Source organism: Lactuca saligna, chromosome 7 (genome assembly GCF_052625555.1).
Source record: "Lactuca saligna cultivar CGN05327 chromosome 7, ASM5262555v1, whole genome shotgun sequence".
NCBI lineage: Eukaryota > Viridiplantae > Streptophyta > Magnoliopsida > Asterales > Asteraceae > Lactuca > Lactuca saligna.
This window is the reverse complement of record NC_136423.1, coordinates 50,204,297-50,232,289: the sequence shown is the minus strand read 5'-3', so window position 1 is coordinate 50,232,289 and position 27,993 is coordinate 50,204,297. Positions and strand designations below refer to the sequence as shown.

Genomic DNA, 27,993 nt, shown 5'->3' with positions numbered 1-27,993 from the left:
TGTTTGGGTTTCATTGATGGTTAACAATGACATTCTCTTCTCCGGATCACAAATGATTTTAGTCTTCGGGTCCTTCTTAGCTGTCGAGGGTCACTTTCTTGTATCAACAAGTGGTTAAATAAAAAAAATGCAAAATGTCCATATAGGATAATCGATTATTGTTATTTACTCGATTTGGTCGTTAAAGTATTTTCTAGAATGGTGGTAGCGTCGGTGATGAATGGTGTTGATGAGGGACTAACCACGAAAAAGTTTGAAACCATAAGGACCATTCACATAATTTTATTTAAATAGTTAACGGGGAATGTGTTAAAAACCAACGAAAATGACTTAATAAACATGTAAGTTGTAAGATTAATGGTCTATTGTGGTTTAATGATATTTTCCCAACGAAAATATGAATTTGATGGTTAAATTGTTGATTTTTTTTAAAATTTTAAATTTACACCGTTTTAAATAGAATTTGGCCTATTCTTTGTTTATCACATGGAATGCTATCTAATATATGTACGGCCTTGGAGCATTAAAACAACACAAAATTGAGAAGTTGAAAGAGGTACCACAAGGCCAGAAATTACATTAAAAAGTAATATTATACTTTATATATTTTGATTTTGGTTATATTTCATTTTCAACTAATTAAATGAGTGCAAATCTAAAAACATGTCAAATGAGTTGAAAGTGTCAAAATGTTTCAAATCATTACAACATTTTACATAATTTATTCTAAAATATTATATTATTATTATTATTATAGAAGTATAGCTTAACTAATCTAATCATATTTAAGAAATTCTATATTTATGAAATGATTAATTAAAATGTGCTAACACTTTTTTGTAGGTTAACCCAAAGAGTACTATATAAAATCATCTATTTTGATTCAAATCTCATTTAACTGATAACTAATCTGTCCATTTTATTTTTACGCTTGCAACCCTGATAATATCGTGTACAAATATAAAAATAACCCTACGTTCTATGTTCACCCAGTGTTATCGGTTTGTATCCCAGAAACAATTCACTTGAAATAGAAGCAAGTAATGATACAAATACTTCATATCTATGTGTAAGATAAAAGTAACTATGCACTCACTTATCAAAGTGACGACTTGGAATTTGGGCAGTGTTTCGCTTCTAATAATCATATTTTCCTTTCACGAAACCTAATATTATTATCACTGGATTTTAGTCTAATATTTATTGAGACTGATTATTAGTCTGAATTTATTATTAACTCAAAGTTTACTTTCATGATCTATCAAGTAAGGATCAGCTAGGTATGACAGTTGGGAGGCAGGACCATTTCAGCATATAGCTTTTCTGAAATCCAACAACCAAGCCAACATGACCATTCTAAACACCTCTCCCGTAAGTAGATCAATCAGTATAACGACTTTGAGTCACTGATAAATCTTTTTTATAGGTTCACAATAACGATAATGAATTTAAACATAAGTTATCCTTAAAGTATGGTAAGCATAACTAACTTATAGGGGGTTTAGCGAGAAAAAAGGCTCTACGCCGACATAACTTCTGAGCTGAAAGATCTTCTTCTTGGAGCCTTCCGACGCTCTGGGACTCGCTACTAACTCCTAAGAAGGACTAAAGAAAAGCCTTGAGGCTTTGGGGAGGTTTGGGAGAGAAGGTGTGAGGAAATGAGGTGATTTGTGCCTCTATTTATAGATGGAAATCATGCAACACGACGTGTTACTGAGTCCAACACGTCCTGTTGGTGTGCCAAGTGTCACCATCCGGTGGGAACACATGGGGAGGAAGCAGTGGCTCAGATCGCGCTATGTGTTACTTGCAGATTACCCAAAAAACTAATTATCTTCTAAAATCCGTAACTTTCGCATACGATCTCCATTTTTGATATTCTTTATATCCACACGTAGGTATTAACACGATCTATAACTCTCTTTTTTAATCCATCAGTTAATTCACGGCCGATTTTTAAATTTAACAATACGAGAAGATTATACTGTTAACGACCGTGTGATATTCATAACTTCTACATATGGGTTCCGTTTTCGACTCTATTTTTATCGTTGAACTCCTATTAATGAGATCTTCAATTCACATTTAGGTTGTGTCGCCTAAAATCGTTCGATCGAAAATTTGATTTTTGGGTTGTGCAATGCTATGCGGAATCTTAGAAAAATCATAATTTTCTATACGAGGTTTGATTTGGATGTTCTCTATACTAACGTCTACTACGACTTTCGTTTAGATCTCTAATGCTAAAAAGTAATTTATGAAAAATTCACTTTTTACATTACGTGGCGTCGTGCCGATTTAGTCGCAAAACTTCGACGGTTCATAACTTCTTCGTTATAAGTCGGATTTCAGTATTCTTTATATGTACAAAATCATTGTGACATATGCTATAACTTTGGTTAAGATTATTTATTCTAAATAATCTTCTATCAAAAAGTCATTTTTAACGTTTATTGTCTATAAATTGACTAGTTTAATTCTGCAGGCATTGTCGAAAGTGAATGGTGTGGTGTTGATGATGAATGGTGTTGATGAGGGACCAACCACAAATTTTTTTGAAGCACTTGGGACCATTTGTATAATTTTATTTAACTAGTTAACGAAGAATCTGTTTAAAACAAACCAAAATTACTTAATAAACATGTAAATAATAATAATTGATGGTTTATTGTGGAAAAAAAAACTTTTTGTCCTACTTTTTAACTAGTTAAATGGTTTATTTGGAAAAACTTACTTTTTTTTACCAAATCACGTAAATGATAATAGTTGATTATGATATAATAATATTTTCCCAAAAGAAAAATAAATTTGATGGTTAAGTCGTTTTTTTCTTAACTATTTTCTATTTTAAATTTATACCGTTTTAAATAGAATTTCGCTTATGTTTTTGTTTATGACATGCAATGCTATCTAATATATGTAGAGAACCAATAGAACACAAATTGAGAAGTTGAGAAGTTGAGGTGTTACATATTTACATCCATATGTACCACGAGGCCACAAATTATCTTAAATATTAATATTATACTTTATTTATTTTGATTTTGGTTATGTTTCATTTTTACATATGTACCACAAGGCCACAAATTATCTTAAATATTAATATTATACTTTATTTATTTTGATTTTGGTTATGTTTCATTTTTAAATGATTAAACGAGTAAAATTCTAAAAGCTTTGTAAAATGTAAAGCTTTGGAAAATGTAAAACCTGTCAAATGAGTTGAGTTGAAAGTGTCAAAATGTTTCAAATCATTACAACATTTTACATAATTTATTAATTCTAAAATATTATATTAGTATTATAGAAATATAGCTTATCTAATCTAATCATATTTAAGAAATTCTTTATTTATCAAATGATCAATTAAAATGTGCAACACTTTTTTGTGGGGTTAACCCAACGAGTACTATATAAAATCATCTATTTTGATTCAAATCTCATTTAACTGATAACTAATCTGTCCATTTTACGCTTGCAACCCTGATAATATCGTGTACAAATATAAAAATAACCCTACTTTCTATGTTCACCTATTGTTACCGGTTTGTATCCCAGACACAATTCACTAGAAATAGAAGCCCTACACAACACATCATCGGTTTCCCCTATATTCAGCAATCTTTTTACACTTCCCATAAGCAAAGAACAAACACACCGCATGGCCCCCACCAATCGCCACCTCACCCCGTCTTTAAAACCCGCCTCAATTACCAAAACTCAAAACCCACAATCCAAGTATGAAATCTTGAATGGGTATCCATTCAAGATCAACTTTCTCCTTCATCCCACCTTTTCATGTATAACCGAAAGAAAAAGAACTCTGAAAACTTCATCTTTTTGGTACTTTTTTCAACGTCCAGCTGTCAACTGCACAGGTTCCCAGAACAGAAAGATAGCCATTAAAGAAGGTTTTGGAGATGGGTTCTTTGTTAGTTGACATGGGTGTGTGTTTTTTGGCGTTCTTCTTGTTCATTTGTGTGGATTCAAAAGGTGAGAATGGGCGAGTGGTGATTGATGGTAAAAGTAGGATTGCAGAGACAGATAATGATTTTGTATGTGCAACAATGGATTGGTGGCCACCTGAGAAGTGTGATTATGGTACTTGCAGCTGGGATCATGCCTCTCTCCTCAATGTGGTATTCATCTTTTCATCCATTAGCTTATCGAGTACAATTTGAAAATAAATGTTTGCGTGGCTTATTTTCAAATTGTAGTCGTTAGTCAATAGTCAAATAAACTTTTATTAGATAACATGATTGTAATGGATTTAAACGGGATAATTATATCATTATTGATATCACATAAGCTAATAGATATTAGATAACATAGTATGATTCAATACCCGTTTATCATATCCTACAATTCAATGGATAAAGTGACCATTTTTTTAAATATTATTAATTAGTTGTCATAAAAGTTTATGGTATTGATCCTTTTTATTTCGACTAACAAAATGAAACAAAATAAGTGTTTTTTTAAAACTGTAAATCTCATTTACTTATATTCTATTCATAATTCAACCTATGTCTGACTTGAACACCCAATTTCATTGAGGATGACACACACCATTCCGATAGACCGATGCCTGCTTGTTTTGTAATAGGTCGATAATTGTTTAGATTAAAAAATAGTCAAAAGACCATATCTAGAAAATTCAATCATGAATGATGTGTATGGGATTAAAAGTCAAAAGACCTTTAAATGGAGTTGAGTTCAATTTCATGGTTCAGATTCAACATTATGGTGGCCCGCCTTTAAAAAAAATAAGGTTATTTTGTGGAAATGGGAAAGTTATGGACTGTTTGTGAAAAAGTCCTACACAAACTATATCTGTCTTCTTTAAAATCTTTAGTCCACTAGTTAAACTGAAAATAAAGTAAAAATGCGTCACTATTGATTACAATTTGCTTGATGTGAGAGTGTCATTGTTACCTATGCTAACGTTTTCATTTTGTCTTTGAAATAAAAGGAGATGTTGATTGTGGGTTTACTTGATGTCATCAAAAAAGTTAGGCCTTACGTCTCTAAAGAATCTAACCATCTGTTCTTTAAAAAAATAAATCTAATCATAATATTCGTTAAAGTAGAAAAATGAACATATATAACACCATTCTAACAAGGACGAACTTGTCAACTTACATATGTCTTTGGATATATATATATATATATATATATATATATATATATATATATATATATATATATATATATATATATATATATATATATATATATATATATATAAATTCAAATCTCTGAAGCTGTTCTTTTCTATAATTATATGCAGGATCTTCACAACAAAATCTTGAAGAATGCCATTAAAGGTGAAAAGACCAACAAGTTTTCTTTACTCTTTATAGTTTTTTTACAGTTGATTGCAAAAATAAATGCAACACACTTATATTTTTTCACCATTATTTTTTTCTCTAACAAGGTATCATTTTTACCACTTTATTTAACATCTACCTAAATACTAAGTTTGTTAAATTAAATGGTTAATTAGAAAAATGCATAGTTAATGAATTGGATAACATCGCATTAATTATAATTAATATTGTATAAAATTAATTGCGTTTCTTTAAAAACTATGTAGCCTTTTCTCCTTTAAAGATCAGATTAGGAGGCACTTTGCAAGATGATGTTATCTACCAAACCAAAAATCACCATGAACCCTGCAAACCCTTCATCAAGAACACCACAGCATTATTTGGTTTCACGCAAGGATGTTTGCCTCTATCCAGATGGGATGAACTTAATAGATTCTTACAAGAGACAGGGTAATCAAATTCAAAAAAATAAAACAGTTTTGTTTTTTAAGTTTTCATGTTTTCAGGGTTATAATTGTCTTTTACATTCAGGGCCGTGTATACTTTTGGACTAAATGCTCTCACAGGTAAAAAGGTGCTAACCAACGGTTCCACGATAGGAGCTTGGGACTCGACCAATGCCGAAGCGCTAATACACTACACGGTTCAAAAGAACTACACAATCAATGGTTGGGAGCTCGGTATGTGAAAACACTAGCAGTAACAAATTAGGGATGAGTATGGTTCAGTTCGGTTTAGTTCAACTCTTTGACTAAAATTAAAACCAAACAAAAATTATTTGGTTTCTAACCTTAAAGAATACAATTTTGTTTGGTTGTGTTTTTCTTTCAAAACAAGACAAATAGCAATCAAGTAAGTGAATATATTTTGAAGATACATCAAAGCATGAACAATATATTTATTGAACTCCACAATATGATAATAAAAAAAACAAATGAACCAAAGGTTTTGTGGCCTAACTGTATCAGTAGTTCTTGAAAAGGTATCTCACAGCCAATATTTACGTTGAAGGTTAAGTTTCCCTTAGCACTAAGATGTAGATTTATGAGTACATTTGAGGGTGTAAGAGTTAGCCATTTAAAAAAATATAATAAAAAAGACATCAAGATCATATTAAGATATGGTCCAGCTCGGTTTCTTGTTATGTTTTATTTTATTATTTGGTTGGGTTGTGGTTTTTTGTAACGTGTTCAACTTGTAGGGAATGAGTTGAGTGGAAATGGCATTGGAACAAGTATATCATCATCTCAATATGCAAATGACACAATAACCCTTAGCAACATCGTGAACCGTATTTACAAGGGTATAAAACCGAAGCCACTTATCATTGCACCCGGGGGATTTTATGATCCAAAATGGTTCGAGGATTTCCTAGCCGATACATCCAAGACACTCAACGTGATCTCTCACCACATTTACAATCTCGGCCCCGGTATCTTTCAAATTCTTAAACAAAATATTTTTGTTGTGCACACCTGAGTTGGCCTACTTCAACTAGATGGCTAAAATAAAAGGCCAATGTCGACAACCAACTATAATCTGCATTAAACCGGTTAAGACTTGAAGCTTTGACTATTTATATAAACATACGACTATCGGAAGTCGAACTAAATTAAGATTTGCAGTTAAGGTTTTGGGGTTGGCAAACTATAGATGACAGGTGTAAGAGCCCAATGCCCAGTCTAAATCCACAGTGATTACACCAATAGTCCATATGGTTAAGGTAATTTGCATGTTTAATCCCTAATAAAAACAAACAATAGGGACCTTCGGAAATAAAAAAATAAGTTATGGATCAAGCTCGCAAATTACCCAAACCATAGAGACCATTTTTGTAATTTACTCTAATTAGAACTCTTAACTATTTTGACTATTTTTGCAACGGCTACTCTTGTGCTACTTGAAGATTGTGAGATTTGCATTTGCAAACATTAGTTCGGATAGCTCAAACTGAAATTAGGGTTTAGGGTGTATGGGTTAGGGATCCGGATCACAAAAGTTCAGATTTTTATGCCATGATTCTTGCAGGGGTCGATAAAAACCTAACTGCAAAGATTCTTGATCCGTCTTATCTTGACAACGCGCATGATACGTTCAAGCAACTTGAATCGACTCTCAATACTTCCAAAAGTTCAGCAGCTGCTTGGGTTAGTGAGGCTGGTGGAGCTTATAATAGTGGTCAAGATCTTGTTACGAACGCATTTGTGTTCAGTTTCTGGTAAGCTAATTTGTACAAGTATAAATGCATAAGGTAAAACATACTATTAATGAATAACGTACGACTATTTATCTTTTCTCATAATATTAGGTACTTGGATCAGCTGGGGATGTCATCTGTTTATGATACAAAAACATATTGCAGACAAAGTTTGATAGGAGGAAACTATGGCTTACTTAATACCACTACCTTTGAGCCAAATCCAGACTACTACAGGTTCATAAATCATAACAAATATTTAACTTTGACTTTTAAAGTCAAACACTTTAAAAGGTCACAATTATAACGGGATTCGTTTTTTTTTTTTTCTAGTGCACTTCTTTGGCATCGATTAACGGGGAGAAAGGTTTTATCTACAAGATTTGTCGGGACAAAGAAGATACGTGCTTATTCACATTGTGCCAAAGAATCAGTAAGCCTTTATTTATTTATTTTTTAATGAATTGATGTGTGGATAAATGAAGTTTAAAAAATATTTGAGAAACTGGGAAATGGAAGGAAAACATAAAAGTGTTCAAATAAAAATCGCAATGTCATTAGATACAAAGAAATTTTCAATGCTATAATTGGATTTTTTGTTTTTTTTTCCAAAATGCAATGTCTTTAATGTGAAAAAAATATATATATACGTACAATGCTGTAGTTCAGTAGATTTATGAATATACAATGATTTAATAGTGAAAACCTCATTTCCCAGACTTCAATATTAAATTATTCTTTTTGTATTAAGTCAAAAGAAGTATTTGTATATAGCTTATTAGAATTATGACAATTTGATCCGTATTGCAGAAGGGGATAGTGATCCTTCTAATGAATTTAGACAATAGCACTATTGTTGATGTAAAGCTATCAGTTAACAGTACTTGGAGGCTACACAAACGCAGGTCTCATGCTCATCATGATCATAAAACGAAGCATACTCGTTCAAAATCAACACATGCAAAGATGCATAAGACAAGAATAAGGACACGAGAAGAATATCATTTGACACCAAAAGATGGAAATTTGCACAGTAAAGTAATGATGTTGAATGGAAAAGAATTGAGGGTAAATTCCTCGGATGAAATACCTTCATTGAAGCCTTTGTTTATGAATTATTCGGAGCCGATAATTGTTGCTCCTTATTCTATTGTATTTGTACATCTCCCACATTTTACTTTGTATGCTTGCAATAGTTAGTTACGGGATACATGGGTGGGGAATTGGTTCCAATCTGGTTATAGAATTTATAGAAGATTGATGATATAAGTGAATAATACATACATCTTTATAGAATTATTTATTATTATTTTTTTCTCTCCATTAAGTCATATATATGGGGTGGCGGAATCGGTAAAATGATATTTGTCTTAATACATTGAGGTTTGTTTCTTTGTTATCTTTCTACACCGAATAAAGTTTGTGAATGGGACTATATGACCATTTTTTTTCTCCTTACATTAAAACAATTATAATGTTCAATCAATTTAACGTGATAGGAGTTCTAAGAAAAAGGATTGAAAATAGATAAAAGATTGTTGTTATATTATCACAAAATTATAAAAAATAAACTATCTTTATATAATAATTCGATTTAGTTATGATTTTATTGAAACAACATTTATTAAATAAAAAATTAAAATTATAACAGACTTTTATATAGATTCAATATATGAAGACTAAATTGTATTTTTGTGATTAGTTAATATCATTTTATATAGAACAAGATATTACAAAAATTAACTATTACACTTTAATTATAACTAGTAAACTAAAATAAACTAGACATACATAAAACCTAATTAAAATGAAAGGGGCTAAAATTGGCATATGAAAGGTTGTTATATTTATTGTGAACATGATTAGTATCATTTATATGTCCAGTAATCCTATTTATTTATATCAAAATATATTACATTAGATAGAAATAGAGTTATATTTTTTGTGAAAATGAATAGTATCATTTATATGTCCAATAATCCTATTTATTTACACCAAAATATATTACATTAGATAGAAATGGAATAGTAAATGAAATTTAGAGTGGGGATGGAGAAGATGTCCTAAGCAAAGTAATTATAAAAGTGATATTCACACCAATAATCATATTTGATAACAATATCTATAGATATTTATAATAGAAATATTTTTCCTTTCACCGTATTAATTTGAAACTCCGATGATTTTTCAATTTCTTTACAATAATATTATAAATTAGTTAAATAATGTTCTATAAACAAGAAAAAATATTTTATTACAATATCTTCATTAGGGATGAGCAGTTTGTCCCAAATCCTTATCCCGTATTGGAACCGGTACCGAACCGTACCGAATTTAAAAATACGGGACGGTACTTGGTACTCCGAATACATGAAATTCGGGAATCAGTACCATCAGTACCTGTACTAGTACCGAGTACTAGTATCATTTCCGGTACCGGTATTGGTGATGTTAATTCGGTTCGGTACTCGGGATTAACTTTCGATCAAATTCGGTATTCGGGAAATTGGGAACGAGACAAGTCGGTACCGGTTCCGTCCCATGCTCATCCATAATCTTCATCCCACATCGATGGTGAGAGTAAACAAGAGAACGTTTTGTCTTCTATAAATAGAAAAGGTTGTGAGACCAAATCATGAGAACTTCTTTATGCATACCTTTATAAGATTTTGTGGGTATTATTTGGTGAATTATCTATATTGGCAAGTGTTAAGTTAAGTTTTAGAATTTCTAAAATGGTTTTGAATCGGATTTTTTTTTTGTTCAAATCGTGTTTCGGTAGAAAAAAAGTTATGTAGTTGGGTATATTGAGTTGAATCGAAGCAGGATCAATTTGGACCGATAAAGGAAAGATTTTCCTTTTACCACATACATTTAAAACTCTCATGATTATTCAAAAATTTCTAATAATGTTATAAATAAGTTACATAATGTTATATAAATATAAAAAAAATCTACCTAAACATAAAATTATAATTATGTGAAAAATCACTTCGATTCAAAAGCACGAAATATATACTTGATTATATTTTATAAATGAGTTCATTTTATAATGATTTTAATCATGAAAATACATATATACAAACTTTTTTATATTAAGTACCTAACTGAATTTATGATTTTATGATTTAATAAAAAGTTATTCAATAAAACTTACTTTTTTTATAGCAACTTACGAGATTACTGAAAAACAGAACTATTAAACAGTAAATTGTTGGGATGTCGTTTTATTTTTATTATTTAATATTTTATTGAACATAATGAATTTATTGGAACAAGAGAATGTATATTTCTCTATAAATATGAAATGTTGTGAAATATTTCAAAGGGACTAAGCCATGAGATCTTCCTTGCATTTACCTTTGTAGGACTTTGATGGTATTCTTTGGTCAGATTGTCTTTGTTTAAAAGTGACCAATTAAGTTTTAGAATTTTGAAAATGATTTTGTACGAGATTTTTTTAGATTTGGATCGAGTTTGATTAATACCCAAGTGTCTTTTAGCTGAGTTAGGCAAATTCACTTTCATTAGAGGTCGATTTTATGTAACATGTTGAGTATTTGGTTGTATTAGCCAAGTTTTATAACCCTGTATGTAATACAATTTTAAGTTCTAACCTTATAAAATAAGTCACTATTATCATATGTTCTACATAATTATAGTAATATTTATGGTACAAAAAAAATTAAATTACTATTTAAGATAAAAAGATGTCTCTATAATCATACGCTTTACATCTATATGTCTATATCATACTATCATACTATAACTATAAATGACATATTTTTCCAATCACCTCATGCATTTAACCCCCCCCCCCCCCCCCCCCATAATTTTCCAAACACCTCATTCATTTGAAACCCCCAAACTTTTTCACTTTCAAATTATTTAATCACACATCACACACTTTATATAACTGAAATTTTGAAGCTACAAATGGAACTATAAATGGTGATTTAGAGCATGGCATAAAGGAACAATTGGTTTTGTTCCTACGTACTAATAAATATCTTCTCAACTCTGATGAAAATTTGGCAAGAATGATGAAACAAAACATGCTCCTGCATGGTAATTAAATCCTTTTATATCATTCATTTCATAGATGAAAATTTGGCAAGAATGATGAAACAAAACATGCTCCTGCATGGTAATTAAATCCTTTTATATCATTCATTTCATAGAGTCTGCTCCTTTAGTTTACTCCTGTTGCATGGTAATTAAATCTCTTTATATCACTAATTTCATAACTTCCTCTCCTTTAGTTTGTACAATTTCAAATTCTCTAAACGGATTATGAATATATGGCATGTGTGATAGGATAATATAGGTTGGGGATGAACTAAAGTAGATATTATACCCTAGAAATGAATCCAAGTCTTACAAACATGAGCCGGTGAAGGCGATATTTTCTACCGAAGTTAAATTCTCAAGATATAATATTAAAACCTTTGCATTTTAGATAGGTTTCCAAAATTATATTTGCTCTAATCATACCAAAGAATGCAAGAACAGGAGGTGTACACACAATTATTGAAGGATATGAAACTCCAAGAATGAAATAAGATTTAAAACCTTTAAAAATCAATGAGAAATTCGAGCATAGAGATTTAATGGCAGAAATTCAGAAGTTCTACAAAGTCTACAATGAAAAAATGTGAAAATTAGATATCTTAAATTACAAAACATTGCAGGCAATAAGTAAGTTCTCTAATCATATTTCAATAATTTTCAAACATGTAGGGTTTACTTAAGAAACTAAATGCATGCGGCCACAAATGAGAACCCATATTTAATTTTTGCATTATTTATTAGTAAATATACATTCTATTTAGTTACATAGAACCTTTATGTACAACCTATTCACACTAAATTAAACCATATCAATTATAATGTAATAATTTTATTAATTGCATTATGTTACTATCTTATTTGTTTTAAAATTATAACTTTTTAACTAACCATATGCTCAAAAAGAATGTTAACTATTTATTTTTATGATAATATATATAACCATATTAAAGTACATAATTATTCTACTGTGCAACGTGCGAACATTCACCTAGTATTAAATAAAGACTACTTATCTTGGAAGTTCCTCAAATGACTACCAATTTTGGAAAAAAAAAGTTTTTAGATGTAGTTAATTTTCGAAATTCCCTTTTGCAGTCCACTAGTTAAGGCTTGAGTTTGTCATTAAATAGTACCCATTTTGCAAAAAAATAAAAAAATAAAAATAAAAATAAAAATAAAAATAAAAATAAAAAATGATGAACAAGTTTGCAAATGTGAAGAACTATTTTAAAAAAAGTTGGTCGGTAAAAAGAACAAGTAGAACATGTTTGGGGTTTTTGATAAGTTTCGAACCTATAAAAGACTTTGTTCGAAAAATGATCCAATATGATCATAAAAAAATTAGTTCAAAAATCACCAAAAATTTAGTTAACAAATTATCAAAAAACAATTTCGAAAATGTTAATATAAACAACCGTTGTTCAGAAAATTTTGATCCGGATCAGTAAACACATAATGATCAACATCCTCTATATGGTGCATATCTTTAACTTCTTAAAAACCTCTTATATTTAAGGCTATCGAAAACAAAATTACCAAGATCTTTTCAACTCGATCACAATCATGAATCAAACATGAACGTGGTTGCTACAACCTATTGAATCTGAAACCATAGGCAGTGATACCACTTTGTTGGAGCTAATAAAAAAGGGAAAAAACTTGCAACCACATTGTAACACTGGGTTCCTGGTAAGAATTATTTCTCAAAATGTTGATTTTTCTTATAGAACTTGACGAGTTGTAGTGCCTCAACTCGTCGTGTTGAAAGGGACTTGGTTCGCGTGGTTTAATGAACCAACTCGACGAGTTAGGATGCCTCAACTCGACAAGTTGGCGGCTGTGGATGAAATCCTAATTTTCAGGGTTTTGCCCCCTATTTAAAGACCATAAAGACCCTTGAGCAGCCCCTTATTGTGAGCTCCTTATTGGGAAACTTGTGGTTTTGAGTGGATTTTGTGTGTTTTTGTGCTTGGTGAAGGACTTGGAAGAAATTGAAGGCCATTTAGCTTGAGGCGAAGCATTGGATCTGGAATCTCACCTACCTTTGGCGACTTTCTGAGGTATAAAGTCTTAAACTTGGTGCTTAATAGCTTAGATCTCTCTTGGTTTTGATTCATGGATCTTTTAGATCCCATTGATGAAATATGATAAACCCTCATAGTTGTGATACTGGAAATTTCCATTCTCAGTGTTATTTGTGTTGGATTAGATATCTAAGCCCATAACTATTATTGGTATGTATTCGACCTGAAAGTAGCATGGTCCATTTGGGTTGCACTTCAACGGAACAATTTGTATGGATAGTCTTTTGAGATTAGTATGTTTATGATTTATATTAATATATTATAAGTTCTAATATATTAATATGAAATCATATTATTTAATTAATATTGATCTATAATTAACTTGGAATTAATTTAGTGATCAAAAGGTAACTAATTAAATATGGACTCTTATATTTATATAGAGTGGGCCAATGCTTATTTAGAATGGGCTACGCTTGCATGGAAAGTCCATAGATAGTCCATGGTGCTTTAACCCATGGATCTTATGGAAATGAAAGATCATGAGTATTAGGGTTTACATGAAGGGGTCCTTGGCACATGAAATGGAACTAGTGTGTGAGTAAACAAGAGTGGGATAATTTCTAGTGTGCTTACTATTCTCTTAAGTTTTCCAAGGTGTTTTTAGTGATTTGTGATTCCATTTGAGGCTTACACACTATTGGGGCTAAGCCCTTAAAGTTCAAGACTTCAAGCTCCATCAAAAGGTATGTTATCTATCTAGGCTTTTGTAGTATAGTTGCTTCATATTATGCTAGTTAGGATGAAACCTTGGAATATTGAATATTTGCATGTATAATAGAGAAAAAAATAGATCCAAGATTTATAGGGTTGCATGTACACCATATGAGTGTTAGAATGCTCAAAACCCATCAGTGGTATCAGAGACTAGGCTTGTTTTCTTTATACTTGATGCAAATTGCTGAAAAATATCGAATTTCTGCACACTTCCCAGCTGACTCGCCGAGTCCCTCATGGAACTCGACGAGTCCATGAATATATTCAACCAACTCGCCAAGTCAGTTCATGCACTTGACGAGTTAGCAGGCCTGGGTGCAGGTTTGCGAGTTTTGGTGCTGGAATTTCTCTAGAATCATTATCTTAAACTGTTTTCGACTTATAAAACCTGTTTTTGATGTAGTAATGATTATGGTAAACCAATTTCAAGGTTATTATCAAAATTTCAAGTTTTATATGTGTTTATATGATTATTGAAATTGTTGATATGATTGTTCATACACTTATGAGTTTTAGTAGAATATAGTAATTATTTGCAAATTGTTTGTTAGTTAATTCTTGATCTAAATGTTTTTTAATGGAGTCCATAATTTTTCCTCAAGTCATGGATTACTAAAAGTCGTTTCTTTTAAAGATCTATTAAAAACTCATAGGTTACATAATTGAATAGTCTTTCTCATAAATAGTTTTATGGACTCCATAACTTGTCCTCAAGTTATGGATGTTCAAGAGTCTCTTCATTAAAGTTTTTAAAACCTTAATTAAACTCATAAATTATGAAAATCCAAAAGTTTTTGAATTGTTCAAAACTTTCTCTCAAGTTTTTGAATTTGTAAAGTCTCATACACACATTAATTCCAAACTTATAGAATTTTAAAAGTTAAAATTCAACCCTTATACTATTATAATATTAATAGTTAATAGTTAATAGTTATATATATATATATATATATATATATATATATATATATATATATATATATATATATATATATATATATATATATATATATATATATATATAGGAGTAGGATCAAATGAGAACACCAAAAAGGTTGAGAACGCGAGAACAAAGTATATTTATTTGTGATTCCATGTATTAATTTGTGGAGAAGTGATAAATTTTACCCCTTTAATTTCAATTGAAGAGGAAAAACATATTCATGTTGATTATACATAAAAATTTATCATTTTTCCACAAATGAATACATGGAATCACAAATGAATATACCTGTTCTCGCGTTCTCAACCTTTTAGGTGTTCTCATAAAAATTTATCACACACACATATATATATATATATATATATATATGTGTGTGTGTGTGTGTGTGTGTGTGTGTGTGTGTAAGAACAAAGTCAGTCTTACCGTTAGTAAAGCAGGTCTATAAGGAGGTATAAGGTTACTGTCTATAAAATAGCAGTTTAATGGGTGTCCACTCTCACCCACCGCTTCCTTAACTGGTGGAGGGTCGTTAGCCGAACGGATAGGACAAGGACTATAATTCTCCCTTCATTATAAGTATAATGATAAATATAAAGTAACTAAACTTTTTATAAATTCCCAATCTTAGTTACTTTAGAAAAATGTGAATATTAAGGGTACCAAGTATATTTGCATAGAATCGGTGGAGCGCGTGTGGTTAACTGGCACATCGATTAAGTGATAAATATTAAGGGTACCAAGTATATTTGCATGGTTATTCACACCTTGTTTGTGATCCTTGGCATCCCAGTCACAAACTTGAGAGGAGATTAAAGAGAAGGTGTAGATCATCATCGTAGCTCTGAAATCAAAATTAAGGGATTACAATCATGTAAATAAATATCAAATGACTATTTTTTATGGATTACAATCAATCCAATTAATCTGGGATTAAGATTTTGATCTAGTTGGTAATTCAAATTTTATTTATTTGTTAACTCGAGATTACATGCATTCTAAAAATCATATTTTGTTTTTGAATATAAAAAGAAAATCATATAAAATCAGATGTGTCATTTTTATAGAATATTAGAAAAAAACTAAAAACTATAAGAAAATGACTCATGGACAAATTTAGACTCTTTTATTAGAAGTGGTAGATTAGAATAAGAATATACCACCATTAAAAAGGTATATATATATATATATATATATATATATATATATATATATATATATATATACCTTTTTAGTGGTGGTTGTGATAGCAATTTCCGGCGACAAAGTGGTGGTGGCGGTGGGATCTTCAAATTCTAGGAAGCAAACTCCAAGATGTCAAAATTACTTAAAAAAAAACATGCACATTCAATGGGGGAGAGGAGAAATCGAAAAGCAAAGAGAAAAAAAAAATGAAAAAACTCACTGCAACTACTTGTCATCGGAAATGGGGTGGAATCGTCATTGTAGAACGTCACCAGTGATAAGGTAAGTCGTCAGTGATGATGTTTGGGTCGTCGGTGTCTTGGATGCCGATGGAAGCTTCAAAATATGTTAAATATCATCGCAATCGCATCAATTTGAGTTGGAAAGGAAAATGGAACGCAAGACATAACTAGGAAAAAAGTAAGAGTATTATCGGTGACGAGCATAAGCGGCGACGACAAGCAATTGCGGCGACGGGAGGTGTAATAGCGGCGACAACATTGGAGGGAATCTTTGGCGATATTTTTTTCAGGTACCTGCAGAGATGATGTCGCTAGTAAGAACATCGCCGCTAAAGGTTTGAGACAATGTGGATTTCTTGTCATTGGATTAGGACTAAATCACCGACTATGATTTCATCTTAGCTATTGATACGGATCAATGACGTGTGAGCATTAGCGGTGACACACACCTTTCATGGTGACAAGTAACGCGAAAAATGTTTGTCGTCGCTAAAGGTGTGCGTCGCCGCTAATGCTCAAATTTCTTGTAGTGAGGATGGCACAACAAGGAGTGAAAGAAAGAATGAAAGGTTCAGAGAAAGAAAGGATGGGAGAAGGGAGTTGCAAGTGGGTGTGTTTGTCATCATGGAAGCACAATAAAAGTCGATTACTACACTCCTAAGTGTGCAAACTAAAATCCATAGCAAATCACAATGTCATGAAATCATATATTTTTTCAAGTTCGTTTTTTGTGAGGTGTATGTGTGTGCTTTTATGCATGTATATGTGGCGTTTGCCCAACAATCTAAGATCATAGTTTTTCAAACATGAAAGAAAGAGAGAATGATAAGAATGGAGAGGGGGAGTTCCTGTTGGAATAGTAACAAAGTTCATTAACTATTTGTAATATTTCTAATAATAATAGGATCCTTTTGGGTTGTCCTCAAGACCCAAATTAAGTGGAATAAATAAAGGAAAAATTGATTTATTATTTATTATGGTTAATAATTAATTAGAAACTAAATGGAAATATATTTTAGGAATTAATTAACAGTTTAATTAATCAAAGGATTGAATATTTATTAATCAATAGTTGGTTAATCAGGAATGTTCGAAAACCCTTATGAAATTAGAGTTTGATGAAATCACTCCATCCCACATGAGAAATGAGTTAAATTTCGTGGTTATGCTCCAATCCCACATGGGAAGTAGTACAAAACTTAGGAAGGGATCCAAGATTATAAATAGGACCGTAGAGATTTCGTTCATCCTTGGACATTGGCTTAATGTTTTGTCAACCCTTCGTCAACCCTTCTTCCTCCTTCATTCCTTGTTTCTATTCATTATCCTTATTTTCTCTTTTTTTTTTTTTTTTTTTTTTTCTATATTCCCATATTTTTCTATCCATGTTTCTATTCATTTCTCATCGTAACATCTAGTCTAACATCAAAACAAAGATTGAATGTAAAAGTTTAAAAAGTTACCAACACCACTTTTAGAAATATGGTTTTTTAAAAAGTTATCTACGACTACTTTTAGAAAAATGATTATAAAATAAAACAAGATAGCTTATATGCTTTGCCTAAGGCTCCTAAGAAACTTTTAGAATCGATCCATGATTAATTAATATTTATAATAGTAAGTTTTTGCTAAAAACAAGTTAGTAGAAAACTGCTTTGTCAGATCAAAAGGCTATAAAATAGGATGAACGATCAATATTTATTGATGCTTTTAAAATAATACAAAAAATATGAAAAATAAAATCCATATTAAACATTAGATAAATTGGAAAAAAATAATAATTTAGATGGTAATTACCTTTTTGTTTTGTTCACGTCTAGGCAACTTTTTTTATACACAATTGACCGTTAAACTTGTTAAATGATAACATGTGAACACTTTTAACAAGTTTAATGGTCAATCGTGTAAAAAAATATCTAAATGTCAATTTCCCCATAAAAATAGTGTCTACCATTCACTCTGATCATAGATGAGGAAAGGCTGGACAACAACTAAGATTAAAGGATGAGGAATTATGAAGAAAAAAAAACAAGCTGATGGCGGGCAGTTACACATTAAGGAATGCTCCACATGTAATTTATTCTAATAACAAACAAAGCATATATTCATTCGGATTAGGTTAGGTTGGGTTAAGGGATTTAAGCATTAAATTTATTTAAATTTACAAACAAATATTGGTATTTTACGCCAAAAAGAATGATTAAATGTTCATACTTATAACTAATCGGAATAAGGGTTGTCTCTGAAAGAAAACCGCTCCATATATCTCTGAAGAGATTTTCTCCATCCTTCTAAGTCTATGATAGTGTGATATAAGAATGCATCAGTATTTGCTGCTTAATCTTGATGAAAGCATCAGCTCAAAGAGGAACTTACCTTTATGTGAAATGGTATCACCAAATAATATATTTAACCAATCAGGAGTGGTTGACTTGAAGTAATCGCGACGACAAAGATAGTAGGCTCCTGTAGTCAGCTCAAATTCAGATAGATCTCCTCCAATTACTTCTTCCTCTTTCTTGTAATTTTTGTTGTATTTTAGCTCTTCTTCACCATCATCTATGAAATCAAGGCTGACACCACACCTGCTTACCATAAATCCATCCCCCACAATGATGGACACATTGATGTCATCACCGGCATCTTATATGTTCCCAATGGGCCAATAGCTTAACCACATTACATCTTCTTCAATTCCCGAAATGTCATAGATGGCAGGGTTATACATTCAAGTAAGGCCCTTGCTTGTATTGCTGACTTTCGTGAACAAAGCCCTTGTATGCTCATCCCTGTGTGTTCTGGCTGATATTCTGTATGAGGTGGTTATGTTTAATCCTCGGATCCTGCATTTCTCGGGACAAGAAGGCACACGAAAGGATAAGAACGCGGACGATGACTTATACTCAGACGTTGGCAAGCTTTGAGCCTTTATGCCTTGAAGGTATGTGCTCATTATACCATATTCATACAGCACCTGCTCAAACAAATTGCAGAAATATCAAATTATGCATATATTAATCAGTTTCCTGGTAGTACAAAGATGTGTTCTTTTTTGTGCTTATTCAGAGAGAGGGAGGGAGGGAGGGAGGGAGTGCTTATTCAGAGAGAGGGAGGGAGGGAGGGAGGGAGCGAGGGAGGGAGAGAGGGAGGGAGAGAGAGAGAGAGAGAGGTACCTGTGTCTACCAAAAGTTTCTAAAGACATCACCTGTGAGGTTCACCTTAGTATTCTGATATGTTTTGATCCATTTCAAATGTCCCAAATCTACTTCATCAAGCTTTGCTAATGGCACCAATTTGAAATAGCCTTGAATTTCACATAAGTTGTCACAACCTTGATATTCAAATTTCCGCAGTCTGAACCGAGCTTATTCGAATGTTATTTTCTCCAGTTCAAAACAGCAAGATGTATCCAACTCTTCTAGCGGACTTGGGAGACATAGGAGGGACTTTATATTTCGACAACCACTCACATCGAATACCCGAAGCATTTCATAATAAGTGTAATTGGTCAGGAGCATTAACGAATTACTAACCAAATTCATGTGATTGTAAAAGAAGGGCAGCTCTTCAATTAAAAACAATGGATCATCATCTATTCCATCAATGTTCCAGTCATTAAGAAACAGAATCTTTAACGAGTCTGGATAGGGGACCAACGGTTGATCTTCATACTTATTTGATGCAACCTTCCCAAGATGATTACACCATCCAAAGTCCAATAGAGAAAGCTTCTTAAGACCTCCGATGATTTCACAAACATGAGTCAAACTGAGATTGATACAGTGCGAGAGAATCAAAGTCTCAAGATTAGGAAGTCTGGAAAGATGGTGGATACTGACAAGATCGAACGACCCTTTAAGATTTAGGATCTTCATTGAATTAAGAACCTATTCCAAGAATACAAAGATTGTTTCATCGTACGTTAACACATAAACCGTAAGAAAGTTGGGAAGCTACGATAGTGCTTTGGTTGTAAAAAATTCTCTACTTTTCCAGAAAAGTGAAACTTTTAAAAAAGTGTTTACTTTGATAATTTTTCTAAAATTTTTCCACGAAAAGAAAATTTTTAGTTTTCCAAAATTACAGAGAACTTGGAAAGCTGATAATCATTGTTTTCCACACTTTTCCATTTAAAACAAGTTTTCTAAAATATAAAATACACACAAACACCCAACCCGACCCACACTCCATACATTGCATCCACATCCACCCCATCCCCACATGCCCTACTCACCCAGCCCACCCCGCCTACCTACCCCACAACCACCCCCACCCACACTTACTTGTACCTACCGCCATACCCACCCTATACCAGCACGCCCAACCCACCCCACCCTATCCATGCTACCTACCCCACCTCACCCTAACCTTACTTGCCCCACACACCCAACCCACCCCTAACCCTATTTAAAATAACTTAAAAAGAATTTCAAAAACAATTTAAAATAGCAAAACGTGGAAATCGAAAACTAATAGAAAAAACACAACCAAACACGATTTCTAATTTTCTAAAACGGAAAATGAAAACTCAACAGTTTTAACCAAACACGTTTTATAATTTTTCCAATAAAAACTGAAAATGAAATTTCTACTACTTTTTTTAAAATTTCCAAGAAAATTGAGAACACTTTTGCAAAACCAAACGCAACCAAAAAGATGAAGTGACAAACAAGACATCAAATTCCTACCATGGGCGGTTCAAAGTTCTCCGACTATCCATAGCTCATATCTATAGCCACCAAGTTGCTACTCAATAAGTCGGATGGTATTTATTTTAATTGACAATAACTCCAATAAAACCATCTTAATTCTGGAAAATTCTTGTAAGACCCCTTGAGTTTCACATATTCTAGCTTGAGCAATTTCAGTTTGTCCATTTTTGTAATTGAAGTTGTATCAAGGGTTAATGGTGTAAATTTAGTATTAAATTAATAACTAGTACATGTACCTCATGTATGATATAACATGCACTTAAATACAAGTACCACACTTATTCACATCTTTGGCTTACATTTGACATCATCCCTTCTTTGAGCTTTTGCATGTCAAGTGATAGACCTTCAATTGTTTTTGAACCCTAATGGGGAAAGATATAAAATAAGAGAAGGCAAGTTAACATAGGAGGTTCATGTGAACGGGAAAGAAAGTTTAAAGATACACATAATTAAGAAGCATCTTAGTAGTTAGTACCTCTCCTTTTGTCAACAAACGATAAGATTCATCATTTTGCAAGACTCTACTACGTGCTGCAGGATCTTTGGACTCTTGAAGGACTATGTTTCTTGCCATCTCTTGAAGCAATTGATGCATCATTAGTTTTTTACTTGGTGAGACAGTAAGAAGGCATCTATTAATGAGGGTCCTGATCCTAGCTTTTGCATGCCAGTCATTCTCCATAATCTTTACCACATAACCCTCATATTCACCAACAAAGAAGAAAGCAATATGCAGAAACAACTCTTTGTTACTAGCATAAGGTAATGAGTCAAAGCTCTTTTGTAGTATATCTTGGATTTTACAATCAAGATCTCCTTTCAATGAATTCAGTGAATTCAATGTACTTCTCCAAACCTCTGTCATGCTATTTTTTGACCTTGACTCTTCAGCATCAAAAAACAGAGAAGAACCTAATACTTTAAGAGCTAGTGGATTTCCACCACAATATTGTGCTACCTGTATGCCGAGATCCTTGAAACCTTCCATACGAATTTTGGATCCAAATGCATCCCAAATCAGAAGCTGTAATGATTCCTCATCATTCAACAATTCAGATTTTTGCACCTCACACTCCCAAGATATGGACCTGAACCATGCACGTATATCTAAAAGCCTAGTTGTTATTATGATCTTGCTTTGGGTATGAGAAACCCATGTTCCAAGTAGAGCATCTAATTGGTCATGATCATCAATGTCATCAATAACAATAAGAACCCTTTTCACTTGTAAGGCTTCCTCAACCTTCCTTGTACCCTCAGAAACACTTGATATTCTTGCCCTCTTTTCCCCTAAAATGTCTTTGAGAAGTTGTTTTAGTAGTCCAAGCAAACATCAGACTGTTTAGAGTGCTTTCCAATCTCTTCAAGGTAACTGCTGCTTCCAAATTTTTGTTTCTTCGAGTTGTAAATGAATTTGTCCAGATTCGTCTTGGCACTACCTCCCATGCCAAAGATTGCTAGAATGTTATCACCAGATTGCTCATTTTCCAACCATGAGTTTATAGATTTAGCTCGAGTGCCCATTCCAACTAGAAGAGCAGGGAGTACTAACTAGTTTCAAATCTAGTTCAGACTTGATTGTACAAACAATCTCTGAGATAAAATTTGTTTCAGACCTGCAATAATAGAAAAAGAAAAGAAACACATTCAGAGCATGGCATTTAATCTTCATAAACACTTTAGCTTTCTTCAGTTATAGTGGATGGAATTCAAATGCTCCAGCAAATTTAATATTCTCCCTGCAACCATTATCAACCCGCTAAATATGTTAACTGAGGTGTACGGATATATGCAATCCGATTGAATTAAGTTTTCAATAATGACAAGGCCAACTAGAAACAACCAATACATGTAGGGCCAAAGCCAAACCCCAAGACTTGTTATGTTGTCTGTTTTAATTTTAGCTTCACTTCTCACTCACTATTTCACATCATATATATACATCCGTAATACGTGAATATGTGTATATTGTACATTTGTTGTAAACCATTCATATGTAAGGAGGAGAACAACATAATGTCTAATACATAACCGAAAATCTATTTATCCGATCAAGTAAACTTGCAATCTTCATTATGTAGAAAATTTAATTACGTATAGAGACAAGGGATAAAGAAAACGAAGTATTTTTGCAAAACTAAACCCACCCCTTAGAGAGTTAGAGTTCTATAGTAAATAGACACAGTAAGCCTCTCATCATCAGCTGGTTCTGCACTTTGCATAATTTCAAAGCACAATATGAGCAAAAGAAAATTCCATGACCTGATGTTTTTAAGAAGCATACCTGAATTCTATCATTTCCTAGGCACATATTACGACTCCTTATCATATTTTAACAATCTCAGTGAATTAATCAAAAAGAGTTTCCAAAGGATTTAACAGTAATCTTGAATAGAGAAAGCATACCCGGAAACAACCATGCCAGTCAAATTAGCAACCTCCGTAAGAGCTGTCTTCCATCGATTGACATTAAACTCGGTCCATATTGACCCTTCTGCTCTTTTGCCTACATTAATGGCAAAACTTTGTCTTTGGTTCCTGACATCTGAGGGATCGACATGGTAGAACGCAGGTAAAACAAAATTGTTGGAACATTCTCTACAAAAAATCAAACATGCACTAATACTCACAGTAAAAGAAGGAACATGCAATCTGAAGATAGGACAATTTATTGTTTATTACTCATTCATAAAAATAGAAAATACATACATACACGTCCTACACCCTAGAAGATAAACCCTACTCTATTTATAATAATAAACATGCTATGAAAAAGGAGAAATATCAGTTAAAACCACAAAGATAGGACTACTAAGTCCACGTTTATTCAAGCTCCACCAAACCAGGTCTTTCATTAGAACAACTCCTGATTATTCAACTTGTGGATAAGGAAATTGGAGCGACCCATTCGAATCCGTACCCATGAACAACTTAACCCATCAAGATTACCCAACATTCACCCCCATAATCTTGATGCTTCTTGACCCATTTTTTCAACACAACAAAGTTGGTTCTTGCTCTTGTTGCATGCTTCTTCTTTCTTTCTTGATAACATACAACACCCTTCTACTCCTGCTACTTTCTTCTGATCAACATGAGTAACCAACCTGCTACTTGCTTAGTTGCGTTCATTCATTCTTTTGATCACCCTTACTGCTTGCTTTCTTGCTTTCTTTCTTTCTTGTCTGCTACGTGCTACAGACTACATGCTTGCTATCTTGCTTGCAACCGGCCCTCTCCTGCTTGTCATTTGCTACCTGCTTCTTCTTTCTTACCTACTAACAAACAACAAAAAACTGCTGATGCATCTTTCCTCTGATTAACAAACATGATCGAACTTGTTGCTTGCTTTCATTCTTTCTTCTTTCTTCTTTCTTTCTTTCTTTCTATCTTTCTTCTTTCTTCTTTCTTTTTTCTTTTTTCTTTCTATCTTTCTTCTTTCTTTCTTTCTTTCTTTCTTTCTTCTTTCTTTCTTTCCTTCTTTCTTTCATTCCTTCTAATTTGCTGCTGTGCAGCCTTTCTTCATGCTTATTGTTTACTTTCTTGCTACAAATCAGTTGATCCTCCTATCACCAAACTTCTTGATTTCATCCTCTCTTTCTTGCTGAGAACCGGGTGTGAACCTGGGTGCTCTGATACGAATTGTTGGAACATTCTCTACACAAGATCAAATATGCACTAATACTCACAGTAAAAGAAGGAACATGCAATCTGAAGATAGGACAATTTTTTGTGTATTACTCATTCATGAAAACAAAATATACATACATACATGTCCTACACCCTAGAAGATAAATCCAACTCTATTTATAACAATAAACATGCTATGAAAAAGGAGAACTATCAGTTAAAACCACAAAGATAGGACTACTAAGTCCACGTTTATTGAAGCTTCACCAAACCCGATCTTTCATTAGAACAAGTCCTAATTATTCAACTTGTGGATAAGGAAACTAGAGCGACCCATTCGAATCCGTACCCATGAACAACTTAACCCATCAAGATTACCCAACATTCACCCCCGTAATCTTGATGCTTCTTGACCCGTTTCTTCAACACAACAAAGTCGGTTCTTGCTCCTGTTGCATGCTTCTTCTTTCTTTCTTGCTAACATACAACACCCTTCTACTCCTGCTACTTTCTTCTGATCAACACGAGTAACCAACCTGCTACTTGCTTAGTTGCGTTCATTCACTCTTTTGATCACCCTTACTGCTTGCTTTCTTGCTTTCTTTCTTTCTTGTCTGCTACGTGCTACAGACTACATGCTTGCTATCTTGCTTGCAACCGGCCCTCTCCTGCTTGTCATTTGCTACCTGCTTCTTCTTTCTTACCTACTAACAAACAACAAAAAACTGCTGATGCATCTTTCCTCTGATTAACAAACATGATCAGACTTGCTGCTTGCTTTCATTCTTTCTTCTTTCTTCTTTCTTTCTTTCTTTCTATCTTTCTTCTTTCTTCTTTCTTCTTTCTTCTTTCTTTTTTTTTTCTATCTTTCTATCTTTCTTGCTTTCTTTCTTTCTTTCATTATTTCTTTCTTTCTTTCTTTCTTTCTTTCTTTCTTTCCTTCTAATTTGTTGTTGTACAGCTTTTCTTCATGCTTACTGCTTACTTTCTTGCTACAGATCAATTGATCCTCCTATCACCAAACTTCTTGATTTCATCCTCTCTTTCTTGTTGAGAACCAGGTGTGAACCTAGGTGCTCTGATACCAATTGTTGGAACATTCTCTACACAAGATCAAACATGCACTAATACTCACAGTAAAAGAAGGAACATGCAATCTGAAGATAGGACAATTTTCTGTGTATTACTCATTCATGAAAACAGAAAATACATACATACACATCCTACACCCTAGAAGATAAACCCTACTCTATTTATAATAATAAACATGCTATGAAAAGGAGAACTATCAGTTAAAACCACAAATATAGGACTACTAAGTCCACATTTATTGAAGCTCCACCAAACCAGGTCTTTCATTAGACCAATTGTCCTGATTATTCAACTTGTGGATAAGGAAACTGGAGCGACCTATTCGAATCCGTACCCATGAACAACTTAACCCATCAAGATTACCCAACATTTGATTAATGCTCAGCCTTTGCTCAAGGATCAACAACAGCTTGTCAAGGCACCATCTGGAATTCGCATACTTCTGTGACAATACAACGATAGAAGCCCTGGATTCTTTGATTACTTTATCGATTTCCGGCTTCAGTTCTTGACCTCTATCGATATTATCATTATCCCTAAAAGTGCGAACTCCTGCTCGCTCTAAAGCTACGTATATCTGTAAATGAATTACGGGTATCTTCACCTCTAAAGCTTAAAAAAACGTCATGGCAGCTGGTATGATTTCGCAGAGAAGCAACAAATGAATCGGACGCCATTGAAATTAGTAAGATGAGAGGTTGTTAGAAAAAGGGAATTATAATGGCATCAAAGTAAACATCTCTGGTGGATTAGAGGTGTTCGGTGACTTTGGGTTGTTGTTATCGTGCGATTAACTACACGTTTGTTTCAAATTAGTCAAATGGGTAGATTACACGGATGTTCCATACGTAATCTGTGTGTTTGGTCCCTAACAATTTCTTTTAACTCGTACCATCCTTTATTTATATTTTTGTTGCACGTTTGGTCCATAATCTAAAAAGACTGATTTTCCCTTACTGATTTCCTTTATATATATATATATATAAATTATGAATTATTTTAACGTATATTAATTAAATGTGAAGAGAGTATTAATTAAATATGAAAATCTGATGGGTCCCACCATCCCATTACTACTTTACCCATCCCACCCCTCATCCCCTTCTTCTCCGGTAAACAACCTACAACTTCGTTTTCTTCGACGAACAACCCATAACTTTGTTTCATCTTCCTCCGACCAAAACGTCGCCTTCCCGCTTGCTTACCTCCTTGGTGTTTCTAGCAAGATCCATAACCAAACTCATAATTACTAATCAATTTTGTGAAAAAAAAACACAACCAAAATTTATATCTTAAGAAACTAAATTGAAAACAATAAAATCTGATGAAATAGAAATCACAAAACATCACATAGAATTTGATGAAACACAAATTACAACCCAAGCGATGAATTCAATGTTCTAGATTGCAAACCTTATGCCATCAAATCCAAACAAAATCTCAGAAAAAAAATTCCGCATTTAGTTTCGTTAGTAGATGAGAGATGAGAAAATGATGTAACGACCAAAAATTCGAGCCAATTTAAAACATTTTATTTCATTCAAAAACCATTAAGTTCATACATCTTATTTTCAAAATAGTTTAAACATCAGAGTATCCCCCAGAACCATATCACATGAATCATAAAACATGAGGAGCGGTACGGTCACGCCTTCGCCTTGCCATAATCTCCTGAAGTACCTGAAACAATACACTGAATTGTAAGCCTGAAAGCTTAGTGAGTTACCCCCAAAATACCAACCACATATAACCATAATCATAACATATTGTATCACAATACAGAACAACCA

General features: G+C 32.7%; 1 protein-coding gene and 3 pseudogenes across 1 annotated transcript; 1 reads left to right on the top strand and 3 right to left on the bottom strand.

Moving 5' to 3' along the window:
• Positions 1-3,740: 3,740 nt before the first annotated feature.
• LOC145007554 (heparanase-like protein 3) lies at positions 3,741-8,841 on the top strand. Its single transcript, XM_078966467.1, has 9 exons — positions 3,741-4,139; positions 5,291-5,327; positions 5,597-5,780; positions 5,862-6,010; positions 6,532-6,762; positions 7,359-7,548; positions 7,639-7,764; positions 7,861-7,960; positions 8,338-8,841. Exons 1-9 carry the CDS (start codon positions 3,921-3,923, stop codon positions 8,725-8,727), a joined length of 1,626 nt encoding a protein of 541 aa, XP_078822593.1. The 5' UTR covers positions 3,741-3,920; the 3' UTR covers positions 8,728-8,841.
• Positions 8,842-16,132: 7,291 nt separating this feature from the next.
• LOC145006924 (uncharacterized) lies at positions 16,133-19,719 on the bottom strand (annotated as a pseudogene).
• Positions 19,720-19,944: 225 nt separating this feature from the next.
• Positions 19,945-20,796, bottom strand: LOC145005924 (uncharacterized; annotated as a pseudogene).
• A 960-nt stretch (positions 20,797-21,756) lies between these two features.
• On the bottom strand, positions 21,757-27,447 carry LOC145006923 (disease resistance protein RUN1-like; annotated as a pseudogene).
• Positions 27,448-27,993: the final 546 nt, after the last annotated feature.

Excerpts from the sequence above, each read along its gene's own strand:
- LOC145007554 (XM_078966467.1), top strand. The coding sequence starts at position 3,921 with ATGGGTTCTTTGTTAGTTGACATGGGTGTGTGTTTTTTGGCGTTCTTC. Across the intron at positions 5,781-5,861 it reads AGATTCTTACAAGAGACAGG|GGCCGTGTATACTTTTGGAC; the intron begins GTAATCAAATTC and ends TTTTACATTCAG. Across the intron at positions 7,765-7,860 it reads CCAAATCCAGACTACTACAG|TGCACTTCTTTGGCATCGAT; the intron begins GTTCATAAATCA and ends TTTTTTTTCTAG.